The 22887-nt window shown below is 44.2% G+C and overlaps 1 protein-coding gene across 1 annotated transcript in view; it reads right to left on the bottom strand.

Moving 5' to 3' along the window:
- NUP133 (nucleoporin 133) overlaps nt 1-22887 on the bottom strand; it is a 1523409-nt gene that overhangs the window by 691474 nt on the left and 809048 nt on the right. The window contains exon 16 of the mRNA XM_086927107.1: nt 21802-21924. Coding sequence (XP_086783233.1) covers nt 21802-21924 — 123 coding nt within the window. The remainder of the gene's footprint in view (nt 1-21801; nt 21925-22887) is intronic.

Here is a 22887-nt window from a genome sequence, read left to right as displayed (position 1 = left end):
GCTTGAGGACTTTGTGGGGCGGAGGCGTCTGGTTAGCTCTGTATATGGTATGTATGCCTGGGCGGTGGTCACGACAGTGAGAACGTGGTGAGCTGTGGGACTGGCATGGTACCTGTGGTCACTGGTCCTCGCTATGGCCTCTGGATGGCTTTGGGAGGAGGGTGAACGTTCCCTGCCTGAGAAGTGCTGTTAAACATACGTTGTATTAGCTGCCCAACCACATCATGCCTACTAGACTTGGACTACTCACTGAAACCAGGATGGGACGGGGGGTGGGGTTGGGATTTGTTGAGGTTACCTTTCTCAATTAAAAACTGAAAATAGACCGAGATCACATGGGGGTGTACGACTGCACTATACGGGTGCGCTGTAAATATTACATCTGGATTGACTGTGAGTGCCTACGTGAACTAAGACTTTTGGACTCCTGCAATTGTGCCTATGACGTCTGATGTCAAGCTTATATGATAATTGAGGTGCACCGATTGAGGCCGGCCCCAACAGTGGGTTGTAGGCACTCCGCTGTGTATATGTATAATGTGCAATAAAGGTCTGCCAAAAAAAAACCAAAAAAACAAAAAAAAACACAGGAGGCAGCGTCTTCGACTGTCCTCCCTAGGACACAAGAACATACACTTGCATTTGAAGAACTGAAAAAAGCCTTATGTCAAGCACCAGTTTTAGCGACTCCTTGTTACAGCAAGCCTTTTACGCTTTTTGTCACTGAACGAGAGGGAACAGCATTATCTGTCCTTACACAAGATCAAGCAGGAAAACACAAGCCTTGTGCTTATTTTTCTAGTACATTAGATCCAGTGGCCCAGGCTCTGCCTGCGTGCCTGAAATCAGTTGCAGCAACAGCCCTAGCTATAAGACAGAGTGATTCTATAGTGTTAGGCCATCCTCTGACAGTACAGGTCCCACATGCAGTTGAAGTTCTCTTGAACAGGACACAGACACAGCACCTGACTATAGCAAGACTGACAGGATATGAACTGACATTATTCCAGCCACACATAGAGATCAGACGATGCAATATACTGAACCCTGCTACACTCTTGCCCTCAAGTACAGTAGACACTGCACCACATGACTGTGTAGAAGTAATTGATACAGTAACGAAACCAAGACAAGACCTGACAGACATTGCATTTCTCGACCCTGACCTGACACTTTATGTTGATGGTTCATGTATGAGAACAAGCACAGGAGAGTTAGTGGCCGCATATGCTGTGACCACTGATACTGAAGTCATAGAGACACAAAGAATAGACACACTGTCAGCCCAAGCAGCAGAGCTCATCGCTCTGACACAAGCCTGCATACGAGCCAAGAACTTGAAAGTAAACATATACACGGATTCACAGTACGCTTTCGGGGTCGTTAATGACTTCGGAGTGTTATGGCAGGAGAGAGGTTTCCTGACCTCTCATGGGGCCAAAATCCAGCATGGTCCCCTTATTCAAGCTCTGTTAGAAGCAATACATTTGCCTACAGCCATAGCCATCATGAAATGCAAAGCACACACGAAAGTTACAGACACCATTTTCCAGGGTAACAACCTGGCAGATCGAACAGCTAAATTGACAGCCCAGACTCCAAGGGATGCGACAAAGACAGAAGTACCATCACTGACGAATAGCATGACAGTCAGGGATCCCTCACAAGATGTACTTGATATACAGACACATGCCACTCCAGACGAAATAAAGAAATGGACTGAACAAGGAGGGGTCCCGACTGACCAGGGTTGGATGACAAAAGGCAAAGCTACATGGTTTCTCCCAGACACTATGGTTCAAGTAATCATAAACACAGCACATAGTCCAGCACACTTAGGAGAAAAGGCTATGCTAGACAGTTTACAGAATATTTGGTTTAACAAGTACCTGCGTGCAGCAGCTAAAGAGAAAGTACGCACCTGCATGATTTGTTTCCAGTTCAATCCAGGCAAAGGCATTCCGGTAGAACAAGGTGGATTCCATCCCCCTGACCACCCTTTTGAAGTCCTCCAGATGGATTATATCCAGATGGACAGATGTCGAGGATACAAATATGTCCTAGTAGTTGTATGTGCACTATCCAGATGGAGAGAAGCATATCCAGTCCCAGATTACACTGCTGTAACAACTGCCAGGCAGTTGGTTCGAGAGTACTTTCCACGCTATGGATTGCCCCGTGTCGTGTACTCAGATAACGGTCAGCCATTCTCCTCTGAATTAATGAAACAAGTATCTCTTCTGTTAGGGTACCAGTGGAAGTTCCATTGTGTACGACATCCAGAGGCAGCTGGACTTGTTGAGAGACATAACCAGACACTTAAGACAAAATTAGCGAAAGTCTGTGCAGAAAAAGGCGTGGATTGGATGGTAGCCTTCCCGGTTGCCCTCTTTTACATGCGTATGGTAGCTCATTCCAGAACAGGACTGTCCCCTTACGAGGTGGTTTTTGGTAGACCACCGAATATGTGGGGTACTCCGATGCCTAAGAGAATTACCGATGTTGACAGTAATATGCTGACAGATTACCTGGCTTCCTTGATGTCTGCACTCCTAACTTGTCGTTCACAGGTTGCAGCCGCCTTCCCCGACAACACCCAAGTAAAAGAACACACCATCGTTCCAGGAGACGTTGTATTGGTCCGGAATTTTGATCGTTCAAGCCCTCTCGAGCCCCGCTGGCGAACACCGAAGCTGGTACTGCTTACCACGAGGACTGCCGTCAAGGTCGAGGGAAGAAAGGGCAGGATTCATGCCCAGCACATAAAAAAACTCCATGGACAAAAAGGAACTGTAATCGAAACTAAGGACTGCCTCGAAACCAGTGACTCAAAGCCCCCTTTGCTAGAAAAAACTCCGCAACAGGAGTATAGGTCTAAATTACGGTCTAGTAAGTCAGACAGCGTTTAATTGTTTAAGTCCACCCTGTGGTGAATCGGTTAGACAGGTTCCTGACATGTATAAGATCGTAGACCAGAATAGTAGTAGACAGAGAGATAAGAGAGAGATATACTGCAAGACTCTACGCAGTAGATGTATAGTAACTCTGATTATTATGTTCCTTCTAAGTATATCGATTATATGTATCAGCTTGACACTACATGTTTTCTTTCCTCCTATTGCTTCACATATGCATTCTTCCTTCAACGACACTGCAGAGCACACATTCAGCGATCTGCCACCCCATGAACTGTCATATCGACTAGCACTGCGCAACAATACTTTTATTCGAATGTTGCACCATTCTCATCAGACCAGCAATGTAACGAATTGCTGGGTATGTGGCCGACTCCCACCTTATCAGAAAACGAAGGGAGTTCTGCCTCTCTTTCCTTTCCCGTTCTCGCACAATGGTTCGTGCGGAGCATGGTTTGCTTTAATGTCCTCACTAGACAGAACATCCACAGTTTCCCAGGGCGATTGGGTCTGGGGAGATCTGAATATGGTAATGAATAAGGCATGTTACCCAGACAAAGACGGTTTTCCCCAGAGGAAAGGAACAGATCTAGAAAATGAAGTGTACGAGCAAGGAAATGCTTCCCTAAACTTTATGATGTTAAATGTCCAGTCCGAGAAAAATACAGGTCCACCGTTCATAACAGTCTTACCAGTAAAAGGTGAATTATGCGTTAGAAAGAAAGGATCAGTACATTTAGGTCACAGTGATTGTAATACTGTAGTCGAGTTCAGTGATAAAGGAAAGTCTACTTTCAAAGCTTCCCGCCATTCCTATTTCATTTGCGGTCAGACAGCCTATGTACGTCTGCCTTTAGACTGGGGTGGGACGTGTTATATAGCGTTCCTACTGCCACCGGTCTTTCTAGCCCCATTCCATTATCATCGAGATTCCCGACTAGTACATGTTAGACACAAGAGGGAGATTAATTCCCCAGTTGTTGATCAGACAGACAGCTTGGGAGCAATACACAGATTTCATTAAAGGATATTTCTGGTTCATAGGTCCCATCCAAAACAGTAAACTTATACGCAGGTTAACAAGAACATTGGAAGCAGTAGTAAATGAGACTGCATCTGCTCTAGCGAACTTAACAGAGGAGCAGTCAGCTATGAGACTTGTTGTTCTTCAGAACCGCCTTGTTCTTGACGTCATCCTGGCAGATAGGGGCGGAGCTTGTAGAGTGATCGGCTCCAGTTGTTGCGTGTTTATTCCTAATAACGCGCCATCCGTGTATGCAGCAATAACAAGACTTCACAAGATAGCCCATGAGATGCATCAAGACTCATGGACCTGGTCCAGTTGGCTCTGGAGTGTAATATCAGGATGGGGCTGGACAGTATTAACGTTCCTAGGAATAATACTGTTTATCATGTTCAGTTGCTGCCTCTGTCTACAATGTGGCCCGGCGATTTGCGGCTTGTGTGCCACTGCCTGTATTCCCCATCCACGTATCCAGAAGAGAAAAGAAGAGCAAATGATGCTGTATGACCATATACAAGGTCTTATGCAAATAGATGTGACTTGAAGGGAACATAGGGGACAAGGAGGGAATGAGGAAAATGAAATTTGATATGGCCAGTATGTCCCCTATCGTGTACCCCAACGTGTAGTATATGTGCATTACATCCATGCATTTTCCCTCTATGGCCGAAATGATGACGCCTCTGCATTTGCGTCCAACGTTAACATGTCAGTTACCAGGCCCTCCATGAAAGAAACAATAATTCTGCTTTAAGGCCTATGTTGCCAATGTATTTGCATGGTGCACGTTTAAAAGTCGAGATGCACCCGTTTTGTGGCCCAGCCGAGCCAGGACCCGAATTCAGGCCCCAAGGCTCCAAGCCTCCTGACACTCTGAAAGCTGCAGTCTAGCTATGTATCCCTGACCTCTCACATACTTCCTGTTCAGCCGAGAGGTGCCCAGCCTGGCCTGCCAAGACAGTATTTTGCCTACAGTTATCTGCTCCACTCCACAGAAACACATTCCTGCCTAATGAAAAGGGTAAACATATTCCGCCTGCAGAAGATAGGGCCTAGCCTTTCTGTCTCCATTCAAGTGATTTACAGAACTCGCATCCATAGAAGGACCATGGCCCCACGCAATGCACGAAGAAATACATGCACACACTAACATTTAGTGATGAGCAGCCTTTGCTCGAGCGACCTTTAAGTCAGATAATACATCCTCCAAACTCAAGATATCAGATAATACCAGAAGTACAGGTCGTCCTGACATCCAAGACTTCTCTACTAGCACGAAAGTCAGCTCCCTCCTGTTTCCCCCAGTTACACGTCAATTACACGTCATGACTAGGTTACGCACACAAGTAGGGTAAAGGTTCCAGCTGCCCATGTAGACCCCTCCATGTATCCACCCACCTATGACAAACCTATGACTCATCAAGGGAAAACCCACATGTACGCCTCCTTATACACCCATGTGTTCTTATCTCTCTCTTTCACTTGCTCCACCTTTCCTATGCAAGTTAATGTATGTTTTACTATAAATGATGTACTCTGTGAATAAACTTCAGATGACGACCCTTCCTGAACCTTAGTGGTGATGGAACCCGATTCTCCCTTAACTGCAGTTATTGAATAAAGCCCTTCTGAATCGGACACCACGGACTCTGCCTCTCATTATATGCATGATCCTTGTTAATGTATAGAAATTCCGACAGGGTAATTATTTTATTTACCACACGGGTCCGTACGGGCAAGTTGTTTTCTGACCCTATCAGGGTGCACAGGGGAACCCAGCAAGGATGCCCCTTGTCCTCTTTAATTTTTTCACGGATGATGGAACCCTTGGCGGCGCTACTGCGTACCTCTGGCGAGGAGTGGGGCATCCCCTTAGCTGATGGCATACATGCAGTGTCGCTATACACTGATGACCTATTGCTATACATCAGGGATCTGACCCACTTTCCGCTGGCACTCTCTGCCATCTTCCGCACCTTTGGGGAAATGTCAGGACACAGGGTCAACTGGATTAAATCCGGCGTATATGCATTTAATGATGCCACACCGGAATGTGTCATCAAAGTCCAAGACTAACAGCATGTTTGGTACTCAACCATGTTCCGTTACCTGGGGTTTTCGGGTGTACCGAGACCACACTAATGTTCTAGAGGGCAACCTGATAAGAGCGATATCCTCCCTGCAGGCGCAGTTGACGTTCTGGCAGACGCTCCCTCTGAATGTGCCCAGTCGAACCACGTTAACGAAAATGATAGCGATACCCAAATTGTTGTACTTTTACGCTAACCTCCGGGTCTATGTCCCCACACGTATATTTCCCGAGCTACAGACCTTAAGTCGGAGCTTGATTTGGAGCGCGGGACGACCCAGAGTGGCTCTGAGGACTCTTTATGCGTCCCCGGAGACTGGGGGCCTGGCAGTTCCCAACCAGGAGCTCTACTACCTAGCTGCGCAGCCGCAATAGGTGACCTACTGGTTGAGTGGGAAGAATCTGGGCGACACGGCCACAGACGCCACGATGTAGACACTTGCACAGGTGCAAGTAATGTTTCACCCTTTAGCTAAGGTCCGCTGCCCAGACCAGCTACACCTGGCATTAGCACAGAGGTGTTATGTGAGGAGTCTGAAGCTAACCAATTCCATGAAACTGTATGCCCCGAATCTGCCCCTGCTAGGGACGCCCAGGGATGGTGGAGCGTTCACAGAGGCGACGCTGACTAGTTTGGTACAGGCTGAGGTAGATACTGTTGGAGACCTGTTCACGGAGGGCACACTAAGCCATGTCGAGACGCTGGTCACCGACACGGGCCTTCCGGCAGGACAATTTTTAACACACGCAACAATCATACGCACACTGACACAGGCCTGGGGCGACCTTTCAGATGAACCGCCAATCCACTTGCTAGTACAATACATGCATGTGGTGGGGAGAGGGTCTCATGTGGTGCATTGGCTGGTGCAGGCCCTACTACTCCACACTCAACCTCCCACCCAGCGTTTGAGAGACAGATGGGTGGCAGACAGGGGCCGGGTCTGGACAGATAAGGAATGGGAAATGGTGCTGGCTAGCGCCGTTAACGTCCCACGCAATTCCCGCTTTAAGATCATCCAATATGACATTGTGCACCGCGCAGATTTATCCCCGGACAAGATTAACTGTTATTTTAGACTCGTCACGTCAGCATGCCCGAGATGCGGGCTAGTTGACGCTCACTTTTTACACATGCTCTGGTCCTGTCCCTCGCTACATGCTTACTGGCGTGCGGTATCAGCCTTACTGGCTGCGAGCGTAGGTGGGGATTTACAATGCACATTGGGAAGCATGCTTATTAGGCCTCTGCAAACGGACAAAGCTGACCCGAGTCCCTAATAGGTTCTGCAACCTTGGTTTCATAACAGCAAAACGGCTTATCACCAAGCGCTGGAAGGGCAGTGATCCTCCCCACGTGACACAATGGCGCGACTCCTTGGATAATTGGGTGAGAGTTGAAAGTGTGGTCCTACACAGGGAGGAGACGGCGGGGCTTCGTGTGTGCCCCATATCCCAGGCCTGGGATGACACCCTGGCTGTTTCCACCGCGCATGCCTCCAACACGGAGTCACTTAGATACACCTCCCTTAGTGGTGTTTTAGCAGGTGACACTAACACTGGACATAACGGGGGAACCCTCCCCCCGTCTCCCCCTTTCTTTCCGCCCCAGACGTTCCACACGCACGATAGCCCAACACGCACAATCAACCATCTTCTGTTTCCTTTTTTTTTTTCGTTTCCTGGTCTCTGCTTTTTTTTTCCCTTTCCTTTTACATTTTCACATAGTTTTGGTTTATAATGTTCCTGTTTTACAGTTCTTGAATTAGCAAGTAAAAGGCTTTGAATATCAAACTGCATATGTGCCTATATTTAAGGCCCGCTACGCTGGTAGGATGTGCAGGCCCAATTGTATCGATGCCCTGACTTGGCGAATAGCTGCTTGATTTTTCCTTAAGAAATGTGACGAAGAAGGTACTCCCCTGTGCAGATATTATTGGCTAGAGTGGACTATGCGGCTGGGGAGACCGCAATATTGTGAGTATTGTTCACCCTTTGATTTAAAAGAGTACTTAGTAGCCAACTGGCACGATTGTCGCAGGGGTGCTGCTTTCAAATGTATAATGCTTTCCTTATTATTTACATGTAATAATGCCCCTTGCTAGGCCGCTTGCGCCTCCTTCTTTTTCCTGATGTATATGTTTACAACTGTGTAACTGATCGACGACTGTTGGACGGCAAGATATGACAACGTGACGAACTGTGGTTGCCAGCACATGTCATTTTGTGCAATCATGAGTTCTTTTCTCCTGCCTCTTTCCACGATATAGACACAGTGTATGTTTAATACTATGTTATACACTATAAATGTAAAAATGCAATAAAAGATATACAAACAAAAAAAAACAAGCAGATAAGTTCACATCTGGGACTCTGTACCAAATAAGTCTGGCACCTCTTCCCCTACCCTAAGGGTATCTCTAATTATACCATTGTTTAAAGGGGGAAGTGAGAAATCGTGCGAGATCCCTAGTGTACCCCCAAGGGTGATCCCCCTATTGTGGGTAGTTATGCAGACATGTTATGTTAACTGGGGTGAGATGAGAGGGGGTGGGTATCGTGGCACCAACAAGTTGGGGATGTTGAAGTGGGAGGGGGCGGGACGGGAACAGTTCATTAGACATGCAACGAGGCAGGGTATGATATCTTTTGATTTCGCTACAGTATGCACTACAAAAGCTCAGACAAATGATAAATATGAAAAAGATTATATATGTGATTGATATATGGCTAATAATATATAGGTTAATGTAGCACAGCAAATGCATTTGTTAACGTGGAATGTTAGAGGATTGGGAGACCCCCGCAAACGTCGACAAGTCATAGCATACTTCGACAGCAGGTTCAGGAGGATATGCTTCAGGAAACTCACCTGGACCCTTGGAAAACACCCTCCTTTGCTAATAAATGGGCAGACCACAGGGTTTTCTCTTCCTTCTCCTCATATTCCAGAGGGACAGCAATTTTGATAAAGAAAAAAATCCCATACATTCCCAGTAACATGACACAAGATAACTCAGGAAGATATTGCATTATGTGGGGCAGAAAGGGTTCTGAATCAGTCACCTTGGTGTGCTGCTATGGACCTAACATAGATGACCCTGACTTTTATACTGTGCTATGGGGAAAGATCCGGGAAATAGGGTCCACACACATAATATGGGGAGGAGATTTCAATACTTCACTGAATCCAGAGAAAGATAGGTCCAACCCCCTTCCACATCACTATTCAAAAACACAAACTACTGCAAGGCACAATATCAGATAACGGACTTCTGGATGCATGGATGCATGTACACCCTGAAAAACGCGAGGAAACGCACTTCATTGCTATGCACTCAACATGGGTGAGATTAGATTACTGGGTAGTTTCTAGAGGTATAGGACCATGGATAGACACAGTACAGCAACTAGCGCGAACACATTCGGATCATTCTCCAGTTTGACTAATCCTTTACTCCCTGGCACTGGGTTCTTCTCATAGAAACTGAAGGCGGATGGCACTTACATTGTTAGATATGGTTTTTCAGACGGAATTGGGGCAGAAAATCGCAGACTCCTTTCAGCGGAATTTAGGGTCAGTTGCGCAAATTGCGACAGTGTGGGAGGCCTTCAAGATCACAGTCCGTGGCTTCTGCATAGCTAAGAGCTCAGGGGTGCTGCGAGACATCCGGCGTACCTTACAGACCCTAGAAATGCAACTAAACAGATTAGATAGAGAGCTGAAAGGGGATATGAATGGAACAGCTCACAAAGCGTTTAGAGAAAAGATGAGAGTATAAAGACACAGCAGATAGAGAGGTCTGCTTCAGAGGCAAATATTTTGTAGCATGTAGATATGGGGAGGGAGAACGTCCTGGAAAAGCCCTAGCAGAAGAAATTCGTAAACCCCGATTCTCTTACTATGTGCTGGAAAATGTAGATATCGAAGGCACTAGGCTCAGGGATACCACGGACATACTTAATGCATTTACTTCGCATTATGCTACTTTATATAGTACTGGAAGGCAAAAGCCCTTGGAACTGTCCAACTACCTAGATGACATGGCGCTGGGATGGTTAGGTGACTCACAAAGGGAATTGTTGACGGCTCCCTTGGAAGAGGATGAGATCCGCGCACCAATAATGCAAACTAAGTCTGGGAAGGCACCAGACATGGATGGACTTCCGATAGACTTTTATAAAACATACATCGATCAGCTCACACCCATACTGAAAAAAGTTTATGAGGAAGCTCAAGAAGCTGGCATTCTTCCTTGGTCAATGAGAGAAGCTCTAACAGCTCATTACCAAAACCTGGGAAACTCACAGAACATTGCGATTCGTACAGACCGATATCCCTGATTAATAATGACACAAAAATCCTTGCCAAGGTGTTACCCAATAGATTAAGTCTATTAATGGAGAAATTAGTACTGCCTGATCAAGCTGGGTTTATCCCAGGACGAGCAACGTCTCTCAAAGTATGAACCTTATTTTTCAGAATTCGAAATGTAGATCCAGAGTTAACACTTGTGGCAGTCTTTCTAGATGCCACGAAAGCCTTCGGCTCGGTAGAATGGGATAACTTGGTGGGAATTTTGCAGCGTATGGGAATGCCAGTGGAATTTCCCTAATGGATTACCTTACTATACCAATCTCATACAGCCAGAGTCTTGATCAATGGGCGACTCTCCTCACCTTTTTCTGTCATACGGCACAAGACGGGGATGTACTTGCCCCCCTTACTTTTTGAGCTAGCAATTGAACCTCTCGCGGCCAAAATAAGACATCACCATCAGGACAAAGTATTGAGGTGCCAACTGTGACAGATACTCATTTCCCTGTACGTGGATATTACCTTGTACCTTAGAGATCCGCAACAGAGTCTACATCCCAATTTATGGGAATTTCAATAATTCTGAGAGCTCTCAGGGATCCATATCAATTGGGGAAAGTCTCAGATATTCCCATGTACTTTGGCTACGAAGCCGTTCCTTCTTGACTTCCCATTACAGTGGTGTAATTCGGAATTAAAATATCTGGCAGTCCATGTCACATCAGATCTTACCCAATTTATGCATTTTACTTATGGTCGGGCCCTAGAACATATCACGAATTGCATCACACGCTGGATCTCACTGCCTCTATCGTTGGCGGGCAGAACGTCTTTGATAAAAATGGTAATATTGCCTAAGTTGTTGTACCTGTTCATGAACATCCCGCACCATCCGGGTAGAGACTTATTTACGATGCTGCGCACAGAATTGATTAGGCTGACCTGGCGAGGTAAGCAGCCGAGGCGCAAATGGAATACACTCACCAAGCCTTATTCCCAGGGTGATTTTGATGTTCCTGACTTGGAACTATACTATTACTGCACTCAGGCTCATTATGCACATTATTGGTTCCACCCTCCCAAATATATGCCCCAGGTGGCGGTGGAGCAATGGCTAGTGGACCCAATTCCTTTGGAGGGCATGCTACTCAGTAACCCTAAACCCAGGGAGAAGGAAGCGACAACTGTCACTTGTACAGTGAAGGCGTGGCAGCATACAGCGGATACACTACATAGCCTAGGTATATACTGTCCCTTACTCCCATTATTATATCACCCGCCCATACCAGACAAATATAGCATGTTGGTGAGATTTACACCAGGATGGAAAATCTCGCACATTAGAGCAAATGTTTATCAATAAAACACTCACACCCTTGGACTCATTTTTACATGTACGATTGAGACAGGGAGTAAAAGAAAATACGCCAGCATAACACTTGGCCCACTGCACATGATATTACAAACGAAAATATGAACTCATGTGGTTTCTACACTTACCATAATGTGCACCCTAACGAAGCAGATAGCCAACACCCAGCGAGAATACAAAGGGATAAAGATCTAGGGCCATGGGGGTGGAAGACAATTTTGTTAACTTCCTAGAGGATCTGCACAGGGACACCAAAGCGAATGTCAGATATGCCCAGGATCTCCGTGTCACCAGGGATTTCAAAATTGGGAGAGGGATACGACAAGGTTGCATTTTGGCCCCTTTTCTGTTCAACCTTTATATAAACGACCTAGATAGCGTTTTGGTTGGCACTGGGGCATATTTTCCGTATATAGGGGAATGGGGCCGGATGAGGCAAGATGGCGGCCGTTACAGTTGTGCGGGCTTGAGCTCCCAGAGTTTCTCCCCCATGCTCAACTTACCATGATCTGGGGGCAGTTATGACCGGGTTTGGATGCTCCATATTGGCCCCGAAGTGAAGCTCTGGCGGAGCGGGTATGTTGTGGAGCACCTGCTGAGCTCCCTGCTTGGTTGTTCTCCGGCTTCTGGCGCTGACGAAGATGACATCCGGGTGTGTGCACGCCGCCCAGACTACTGAGCGGATGGTGCCGGCGAAAAGACGGCTCAACGCGGAATCGAACGCTGAGCTCAATGGTGATGTAATGCCCCCGAAGACTGGGCGCGGAAGAGCGCGTAATTACACTGACAGCGCGGAGGACACGAAACTGATACGTGTGGAGGGCGGTAAGAAATCCGTCCCCTCTCTATTTTTGACTATTAAAACAAAGAAAAATATTCCTGCCACACCAGCTACTCTTGAACCTGAGTTAAATATAGAGCTGCAGAAGGATTTTGTTCTTTGAACTCTCTGGTTAACGAGGCTGGGGCTACAAGGATCAATAGGAAATGGGGAGAATGGTGATAAAAATGGTGAAGAAAATGTAGAAAGGGCTGCAGCAGGGGACATTCCTCAAGGGTCAGTCAAGAAGGCACAGAAGTGAGAAAGTAATGAAAAGCCTTGCCCTGGTAGTTCGGATATGGTAATCAGAAAGAAAAGGGTTGAGCAGGATTTCAGGAAAGAGAACGATTCTGGCGACCCCCCCTTCTATTCAATGCCGGATCCCTCAGATACCTCCGGAGATTAATCCGATTTGCATAAACACAAGGGAATCCACAGCCCAAAAACAGTGCGCAAACAAGGGGACATAGGTCTGTGCGCAGGCTATCTCTCGGCCGGGAGTGCAGATTACTTTCAATGGGATTATTCATTCATGGCAGAGACTGAAACATCCAGCGGGATGCAACCCAACTTTAAAGGTGCTGAGAAACCTGAAGATATCTCCCTGGCTGGTATTTACCAGAGCATAATGGCCCATAGGGAGGAGACCGGTGCAGAGAGCCAGCGCACGCTTGTCGTAAACTCCAGAATGCAGTGCGGAGGATTGCGAAGTCTTGCTCCGAGTTCGCTGACAGGTTCAATGAGGCTGAGACCCGCATATTAAATCTGGAAGATGAACTTGCTGCGCAGAAATCAACAACAGAGACCTTGTGCTCCGCTAAGGATGACACCCTCTGGAAAATTACTGATTTAGAAAATCGCCTCCGGCGGAACAACCTTCGAGTACTGGACATTCCTGAGGGGGCCGAGGGGCAAGACGCACGAAAATTTATCATTGAACTTTTCTCTGAAGGCTTTCATGGGCTAACCCAATGGGATTGGAGTCGGGAGATTCAGAGGGCACATAGATTTCCATTTGTACAACGCAATAGGCTGGGTCAGAGCTCTCCTAGACCAAGGGCGTTTTTTATATTAGTTAATAACTTTCTGGCGAGAGAATCAGTATAAGGCTTGGCACGCCCAGACAGAAAGAAAACCGGGAAGGGGATTAAATATTTTTTGCGCCCAGATTACTGCCCTCTCACTATTGAGAAAAGATGGCAATTACGTCAACTCATTACACCATTTCGTGATAACGGGGGACAAGCCTTTTTGCTGAACCCAGCTAAACTCAAAACCATACACAATGAGCATGTGCGGTTCTTTACAGATGAATCAGCTGCTAAAGAGTATTTACAATCTTTGTAAAGTAAGGGGAAAAAGGAAGGACTAAGGATATCCTTTGAAATTAGCTGACATTATGTGGAGCCCCTTTTTTGCTAGTTAGGAATTGATTGTATAATTATGTATAAATATGCAGTTTTTTGATCTGGGGGTGCACTGGGGTTAGGATGTTTGGTGGTGGGTGGTGAATATTTTTGTGGTCAAAACACAGGATGGGGCAGGGGGTCCGGGGAATGAGAAGCTCGACCCATCTCGGAGACCTTGTGTCTCCAAGCCTCTAGTTTGGGGATGGGTGGGGGTGGGACACTACTCCCGCTGAAACCGTGTATGGGTGAAGTGGGGGGGGTCACAGATGGGGGTTGGTGGGGGGGTCGGGGTGGGGGGGCAGTAGTAAAAATAATCCATGATGGTTTGATGAAGAGAAACATGAAATTCAATGGTTTTAGGCACACAGTATATGAGCATAAAGATACATGGAAGATAAATGGGGGATAGTGGTATAATTGGTGGCAATCGGTTCTGCTCCTTGAATGCAAGCGGTTTGAACGATTATAATAAAAGGCAACGTGTCGCGAACGAGCTGCAGGCGCTGCAGACTGACCTGATATGTATACAAGGAAACTCCTATCTCATGGGCCAAAAGAAAACTATTGGCGGAATTAGGCAGTATTAGTCTGTACTGAACAATCCACCACTACACGGGGAGTAGCAATTTTGGAGAAAAATTATATACAAGGGACAGGAAGGGCATTGGCAGATAAACAAGGGAGGTGGGCTATTGTGGAATGTAGGATTGGAGGCCAGAAGTGTACGTTATACTCTATATACGGCTCAAATGTTGATGAGGCCCTCATAATTGAAGGGTTAAATGTGGAATTGGCATCATGGCCCACACCATTAATTGTGTGCGGTGACCTAAATATACAACTTGAGCCTAATGCGCTACAAGATGATAGTAAGCCTTACAGAGGGAGGAACCCAAGGGTATTAAAGACCCTGTAGTCTTTACTGGCTGATCATGGACTGGTGGATGACTGGGCTACTCTAAGAGGTATGGATCCAGGGTATACTTTTCACTCCTATCCGCATAAGAAATTAATAAGACGATTATTTTTTCTTATCGGGTCTTCTGCTCTCGGAGCCAAAATACAGGTGTACCCACGGGTCTCCTCAGACCATGGACCTTTAGTGTTGAACCTTTGTTTGCCTAGGACTGGAATTAAATCGCGATCTTTTTCATTTGATAGGAAGTTATTATTGGATGAAAGTTATGTGGCACATATGCAGATATGGGTTGAGCAATTTGTTCTCATAAACCGCAATACAGCAGGGACTGGGTGTGTATGGGATGCTTTTAAAGCGGGTTTTAGGGGGGGGAGACCCTTAGCTTCGGCCTATATAAGCAAAAACAAATGCGAGTAGTATTACAGGAATTATACGCTAGTCTTACGGTAGTTGGAGAAAAACTCAAGCAGGGCATACATGCGGGTCCGGAGATTACGGCTCTGCAAACAGAAGTAGCCCCGGGCAAGGCCAAAATAAATTGGAGTAAAGAGATAGCCAAGAAACATTCCATTAATAGGAAATTAAACTATGAATATGGGGAGGCAACTGGACGCTGTTTGGCACAGAGGTGGAGATTTAAAGAAGCGGCTTAGAGGATTAGCTCAGTGGTAGACTCTAGGGGCAATATTGTAGAAACCGACGTTGGGATTTTAAAGGTGTTTCATGTTTTTTATGAGGTACTTTATACTGGGGAGGGCTTGATTCACAGGTTGGGAAATCCCTGTTAAAGAACTGTTGTAAAAACTTGGACACGCAAGATGCAGAATTGCTAGAAGCCCTTATCACTATGGAGGAGCTGGAAAGAGCTATTAATAGCTTAGCTTCGAGTAAAGCGGCAGGTCCAGACAAACTTCCATTGGAAGTTTATAAAACTTTCTTTAGAGTATTAAAGACCGATATGTTAGTCACCTTTAAACAGGCCCAAGCAGGAGCTGCCCCCCCTAACATGGGATGAGGCTAGCATTATTGTTTTAAAAAGAAAAAGATAAACCGTCTGATCAACCAGGCTCATACCGCCCCATATCGCTTCTAAACTCAGATGGCAAAATCTATGCCAAGATGCTAGCGACCCGGTTTGCTGAAGTAATAACGCTGTTGGTAGCAGCAACATGGGTTTATCCCCAAGAAGGGGACAACTAATCATATCAATAAGGTTGTAACCCTGCTAGATATAGCTAGCACCACAGAGAGTGAACTTAGCTTGATTTTATTAATTGCCGAAAAGTCATTTGACCGGGTCGCTTGGGAATTTTTATGGCCTTTATTACGCTGCATAGGCTTTAAACTAAACTTTATTACTGTGATAAAAGTATTATATCGCCATCCAACAGCTAAAGTCTGCATTATGGGCCTGGAATCAAGCCCAGTATACATCTCACGGGGAACAAGGCAGGGATGTCCTTGTCTCCCTTGTTTTCATTGTATATAGACCAGTTTTTAAAAATACTAGAACAAAGTGCAGGATAGAGTCGGTAATTTGGAGGCAAGAGCATTATGGCGTGTTTGCGTATGCAGATGATGTTGCAGTGGTAACGCCGAATCCAATCATAGCTATGCCAGAAATAGAACAGTTGGCGCTAGAGTTTGGGGCTGCCTCAGGATACAAACTCAATGTGGCAAAGGCACAAAATTTATGTTCTAACATAGTTGTATTTGATGACCAGCGGGTTCTGAGTGAGGTATCATATTTGGGGGACAAGTTGAGGACATGTTTAAAATCACTGGTTGAGATTAATTGGTGTAACATTGTAAAAGATGTGCGGAAGCAATTGGATCAGTGTGAGTGTTTACATTTTTCACTTGTGGGACGGTCTAATGTCCTCAAAATGTTGATACTACCCAACATTTTATACTTTTTTAGATCTGTACCACTGGAAATTCCCTGTGCCCAACTTGTAGTATTACAGTCAATCTGTGCTAGAATCCTATAGGCCCAGGGTAAACCCTGCAGAGCCATGCGCTATATGACCCTTCCTCGGGAGAAGGGAGGGTGGGTGGTTCCCGATTTTACCTTATATCACTATGTATGTATTCTGCAGCACATGAATATTTTATTAATAGGTGCAGAACCAGTTAACACTGCCGAAGCCCCATCGATATATCAAATGCTACTGGGCAGTGATGCTAAAAATCAACTGTTTATTAACATGGAGCTAAGCTATTATAAGAAAACCAGGTTTAAGGTTTTAAATACCGCCTATAAGGTATGGAAAGCTGTGCGAAAGTATTATGGATTAGGAAGGATATCACAGTTACGACACTCCTTCCACCGATATTTTGGGACAGGATCATAGATAGATGGCGGACTAAAGGGATTCAATATATGGGAGATCTACATGCTAATGGGGGATTCATGTCTTTTGAAATGTTAACTGACAAATTTCACCTTACCAGGTTTAAATTTTTTAAATATCTACAGGTGTGCGACTATTTAGGAAAACATCAGTGGAATATTGGAGTAAACCCTGTTATGGAAGCTGTGAGGAAGAATGCACGTATTGGGACGCTGTACAATCTACTGGTAGACACTATGGGCGGCGATCTAGAGATGCATAATACAAAATGGGACAATAGGCTAGGGTGCATTGGTTCAATTCCATTGAATTGGCAGGAAGATTGTTAATATCTGCTAATCTCCGAGCACAACACTATAAGACCATCTTTAACCTTTACTATACCCCAGCCAGGTTGTCTAAATGGGGTGAGAAAAATGATGGGAAATGTTTTCGCGGAGGATGCCGATATTGTACACATCTTTTTCACATGCAGGCACCTAATGAACCTTTTTGGGCATATAGAGAAATTTTTAGCGGAAATCTTGGGGGGCCCAGTCAGATTATCATCTGCTCAGGTGCTGTTGGGGGTAGCTGAGAGAGAGGGACCTGATCAACTGGCTTATAAATATTGGTACTTGATTTTTCTATTTACAGCTCAGTTATGTATTGCCTCAATGTGGCTCCAGAAAGATGCACCAACCTTTGAACTATGGAGGGCTCGATTTCTATCCATGTTTAACATAGAATATAGTTTATATGAACTGAAAGGTATGTGGAAAAAGAAATTAGGCATGGAGATTTGGGGGCCGGGGGTGTCTTTTATGAATGAATGAGGCATTAGGTTGGGGAGACACTTTTACTGTCCTATTCACTTGCACTTTAATGAACTTCCACGTATTTAGTCCTGCAATTTATATGTATGTGCTTTTTAAGTCTGTGTATTGTTTTAAACCGTTGTCTTAATGTATTGTAACCTATTGTAACTATCATGGATTAATTGAAAAAATTAAAATAAAAAAGGAGGAATGGGGCCTCCCCGTCCTACTATATGCGGATGGCGCGGTCCTCATAGCTAGAACTGCTAGGGGACTTCAATCCCTGCTCGACTCTTTTTTAAATGTTATAGAGTCTTGAGATTTGGCAATTAATAACGCCAAATCATACATATTACAGGTAGGGATGCGGTGTAAGAAAAAGTATTCTCTTTCAGTAGGTCCCAAAAAGGTCCCCGTGACGACTGTCTTTTCATACCTGGGGGTTTTATTGGATCACCGTCTGAAGTGGGGACCCCTCATCCAGACGATAAAGGGGGTGTTCACAAGGGTAATTGCTGCTATTTTAACTGTGCTGCAAAGATGGGCAAGCGCCCAATCGCAGCCATGTTGAAAATCTATCAGGCCAAAGGCGTAGCAATAGCTAGCTATGGCAGTGAAATCTGTCGGCATACCACCACAGAAGTATTGCAGTTGGTTGAGAACAGCTTTTTAAAGCGCTTGCTGGGCGTGCCATGTGGTCTATCAAACCTGGTGATTCACGAGGAACTGGGGGTACTTTTTTATGTGACACCCTGGCTTTGCGCCCTTTAGTGTTTTGGCTTAAGTGTTGACTAAATAAGGAATTAGCTCTCAGCCAGCAGATTATAACTGATTGTATGAGCCTTGACTATATGTCTCGAATACCATGGCTGAAATATATCAGAGGTTGCTTTGTAGAGCTGGGGCCCCCCAATCTTTTTTTAAAGCCGGAAACCATTGTAAAAAATGATGTGGAGTTTGTTAAGAAAGCTTTCAGCTGCATGAGAAAGCTAGAAAGAGATGAGTTGGAAGTGCGAAAACCTAGTGTTCGCAAATTCTTGGCGCTAAAAAACAACCCATCGACAGAGCCTTATCTCCTGGGGTCATTGTCCACATATGAGCGATTTTTTTTTGTCCAGGTTTCGTCTGGATCTTTTAATTTGTTACTTGCCGTTCCAAAAGGTTGCAGTAGAGGACAGGTGTTAGCACCCTGTGGCCACGATGGTGTGTCTCCACAGGACCAGCTACGCTTTATGTTACTCTGTAAATTCTATGAGGTACCCCGGAGATATTTTTTATTTCCTCTTTTAAAGAGGCTGAATTTTAACAAGGTCCGTCCAGCGCTTTTGTATCTCCAATTGTGTAAGGCAGATTGCATTTCTTTCATCGTGGGTTATTTGGAATCTACAGGGAGAACTAGGGCTTGCCTGGAAATGTAGCTATTTCACTGGTAGAAGGCATTTTTTGTTTTAATGCGTGGTATATGTGTTTAACGGATCTATCTTATCTTTTATTGATATGAATTGTAATTTTAATGTATCATGTTTTAATTGAAATTGGATGCGGTCTAACTTTTATGGTTTTCTATAAGCAAAACCGAATAAAGTTGTTTTGATTTGATTTGATCTAGGGTATGAAATGTCAGAACCACAATGGACATAGTGCTGCCCTCAAACAGAGCAAGTATCGGCTAGTAGCCGGTTAAGGATTATTCATTTTAAGTTTCTTCACCGCATTTACTACACGCCCACTAAACTGCATACATTTAAACTGAAGGACAGTGATAAGTGTGATAGTTGTGGGATGGAGGGAGCAGTTTTCTTACATTTAGCCTGGCAATGCACAAAAATTAGTGAATACTGGCAACAGGTTTTTAAAGCAATGGAACAAATGACATCACAAAAGATAGAACCATCCCCAGATATAACCCTGTTGGGTTACACTGAGCAACTGGACAGGAGTTATCAAAAATACATTTCAATTGGCTTTCTCATGGCAAAACGTAGACTTGCATGTAGTTGGGGACGGGGAAGAGCTCCTAAATTTAAGGAATGGTTGAGGGAATTACTTTTCTGTCAAGAACAACTGCTTATATATAAGAAGTTGTTCACACTCACATCACTAAGTGCTAAGAGACTGTAATGTGTAATTCTACTATATAGCAATGTCGCAAATTTATGGGCATGAAATAGAGCTGTGAACTGTTATTGTATCCCTATGTACTGTGCATACATATGATGAATATGTATGTACTTGTGCCTTAAAGTGTCAAACTGTACACTCTAATACGGTTTAATAAAACTTTATTTAAAAAAATTAAAAAGTCCTCGAGGAGGTAGCAAATGCCCTCACATTGGGACTTCTCAGATCAACTAGAAGCTGTGAGAACTGTGATATTGAAGAATAGGATAGCTCTGGAAGTTGCTGTTGCTGCCAATGGTGGGGTGTCTAATTGATGCTGCAGAACGTTGTTCATTTGCCCTCAATACTTAATATAGTATCAATTAACAAATAGATCATATCAGAGACAGTTTGAGGCACCTTCACAAATTAATTAATGGTTTAAAGATAGGTGGGAACGGGATCTGGTACTGGCTGAAGAGTATCTTTGGCGACTGTGTAATAAAGATTCTTGAAATCATTTTTGATTTTTCTAGTTCTTATTTACATGCTCAAATGTATTTGCATTTATGTTAATTATCTCAAGACTAGTAAAGGTGTTGGCCCTTCCTCCCATCGGACTATCCTAGAAGGTGATGTTAGTACTAACACTGAACTTGATTCTGACACCAAAAAGCAATGATGACTAAGTGAATGATGGAACAAAAAGAATGAGGGCTACAGATGTGCTTTCAGATGTTGCATCTTTCATAGTCACTCGGAGAGATTGAGAGACTGAAAATGTGCTTTCAAACACTGTAAAAGCTGATGCCAAACTAAGGCATTCACTGCCTTTCTGCTTTTCATATTTGTGCCCATGCTATTCACAACTTGTATTGAACTCTCTCACTTTGGACGTATTCAGCGGCACTCTCGTGCTTGGCAGTACTAATCAAGGATTCATAATTATCTAACTCAGACTCTGGTTGTTTATATTTCTAAAATCTTTTTCAGGTCCTTTTACATACTTCTCAAGAGAAAGCTGTGAAGGCAGTTTCGATTTCGGTCACATGTTTTTCAATTTGAAGCAATGTAAAAGGAAAAAACATTTAAAGCATCACACAAATTGGGAAGGGTTTATCTTTAGATGCTTACTGCTAAATGAAGATAAATGCTACTAGATTACATAGCAACGTTGCACATTGCTTGTTTAACTGAATAAACTTGCGCTAAACACCAAAAAGCGTAAGAGTGGTTTGTGAGCGCCTCAACAATATCTATCCTACCCTCCTCAGGGGTCTCATTATTTACATTTAAATTATGCTACAGAGGGCCTAATGAATTCCCTTTCAACATCCTTTGCCCACCCCACAAATCCGTTATTTCTCTCACCTTCCCTCATGGCCGCTCAAGTACTTTAGTCTATTCAGTTACCTGTTAACACCTACAAAAGTCTGGAAGCCAGGTGGTTACTCCAGTAAACGACATCTACTAATATCCTCTTGCTGTGGCCGACTTGGTACACAGCAAAGTATGACTTGAGAACTTAGCAGAAGTAGAACCGATGTGGGAAGAGGCCAACAAGAAACTTTTTGAACCCATTAATAGATATTAAACGTATTTTGTTTGTTCTCACTGGTACAGATCAAGTATTGAAATCTAAATAGAACGAAAGATGTAATTAAATAAACACATTAAACTTTACCTTTAAGATGCTGTTGACGCCAACTACAATCTGGGCCCATTCATCAGAATCAAGAGGTGTGTTCTCCAAGTCAGACTGTTCCACATCTATTAAGCTCTCAAAAATGGCATCAATTTTGGATACCTGGAAGGAAGAGAGAAACTGAGCACCGACAATAACACAGTTACCCCTTGTTTACTTATTTCTAAATCATGGGCTTTAAAAAGCTGGAAGCTATATATGAAGAAGAAATGTGTCACAAAAAAAGGTGGGTATTCTGAGCTGAAAGGGATGCTATTTAGCGTAGTGAAAAGAAATGATATAGAAGTAGAAAACTATGACTATAACATCAGTCTACCTAGGATTTGACTTAGAATATCACCACAGAATATCAAATTCAAACAACTGAATACAGTCAACTCCTGTATCAATTTCAAGACCCTAAATAACCTAAAACGTTTGATACAGAGGAGCTGAGCTTTGACTCTCAAAGCTGTTAAGCAAAACCACTATTGAACAGACATTTCAATTGCCCAATGTGGCATTGAAGGATCTATGAAACTAATAGCGCTGGCCGAGGAATGGAAGCATTGTGTGCACAGTTATCAGCCACTAATGTGTGAAAGGAGATGGGGCTGGCTGTTAATTGGTCTACGGACTGATTCGAGCTTTGGTGATCCAAGATCATCTTGAAATCCGTAACACTTTTACAATGTTCTGTTCTCTCACAATTCTCACAATAAGCTTAAGGATTTAGAAAGATTTGCAAGACAGTGCCTAGGCGTTTGGTGCCAATAGAAAAAATTACAGAACAAAGTTGCGGTCAGTGCGTGATGGGCCGGGTATCTGTTTTTTGTATACAAGATTTCTAAAGTCTAAACACATAACTTTGAATATTTCCAAGATAACACATGTACTTCAAACAGTACAAGGAGGATACCGTCAGTAGAGACTGCCTTTCCGTTTCGAACTCATTCTGTCTAAAGTTCATACACTAACTCGGAAAATGTCAAGAGTAATATTTAGGAAATTTAGACACCTCATGCACACAAAAAAAGGCCTTCAGCCCATCATAATATGGCCCAAAATGGGTTCCTGTTAATTGAA

Source organism: Lissotriton vulgaris, chromosome 6, assembly GCF_964263255.1.
Source record: "Lissotriton vulgaris chromosome 6, aLisVul1.2, whole genome shotgun sequence".
NCBI lineage: Eukaryota > Metazoa > Chordata > Amphibia > Caudata > Salamandridae > Lissotriton > Lissotriton vulgaris.
This window is presented reverse-complemented; position numbering and strand designations above follow the sequence as displayed.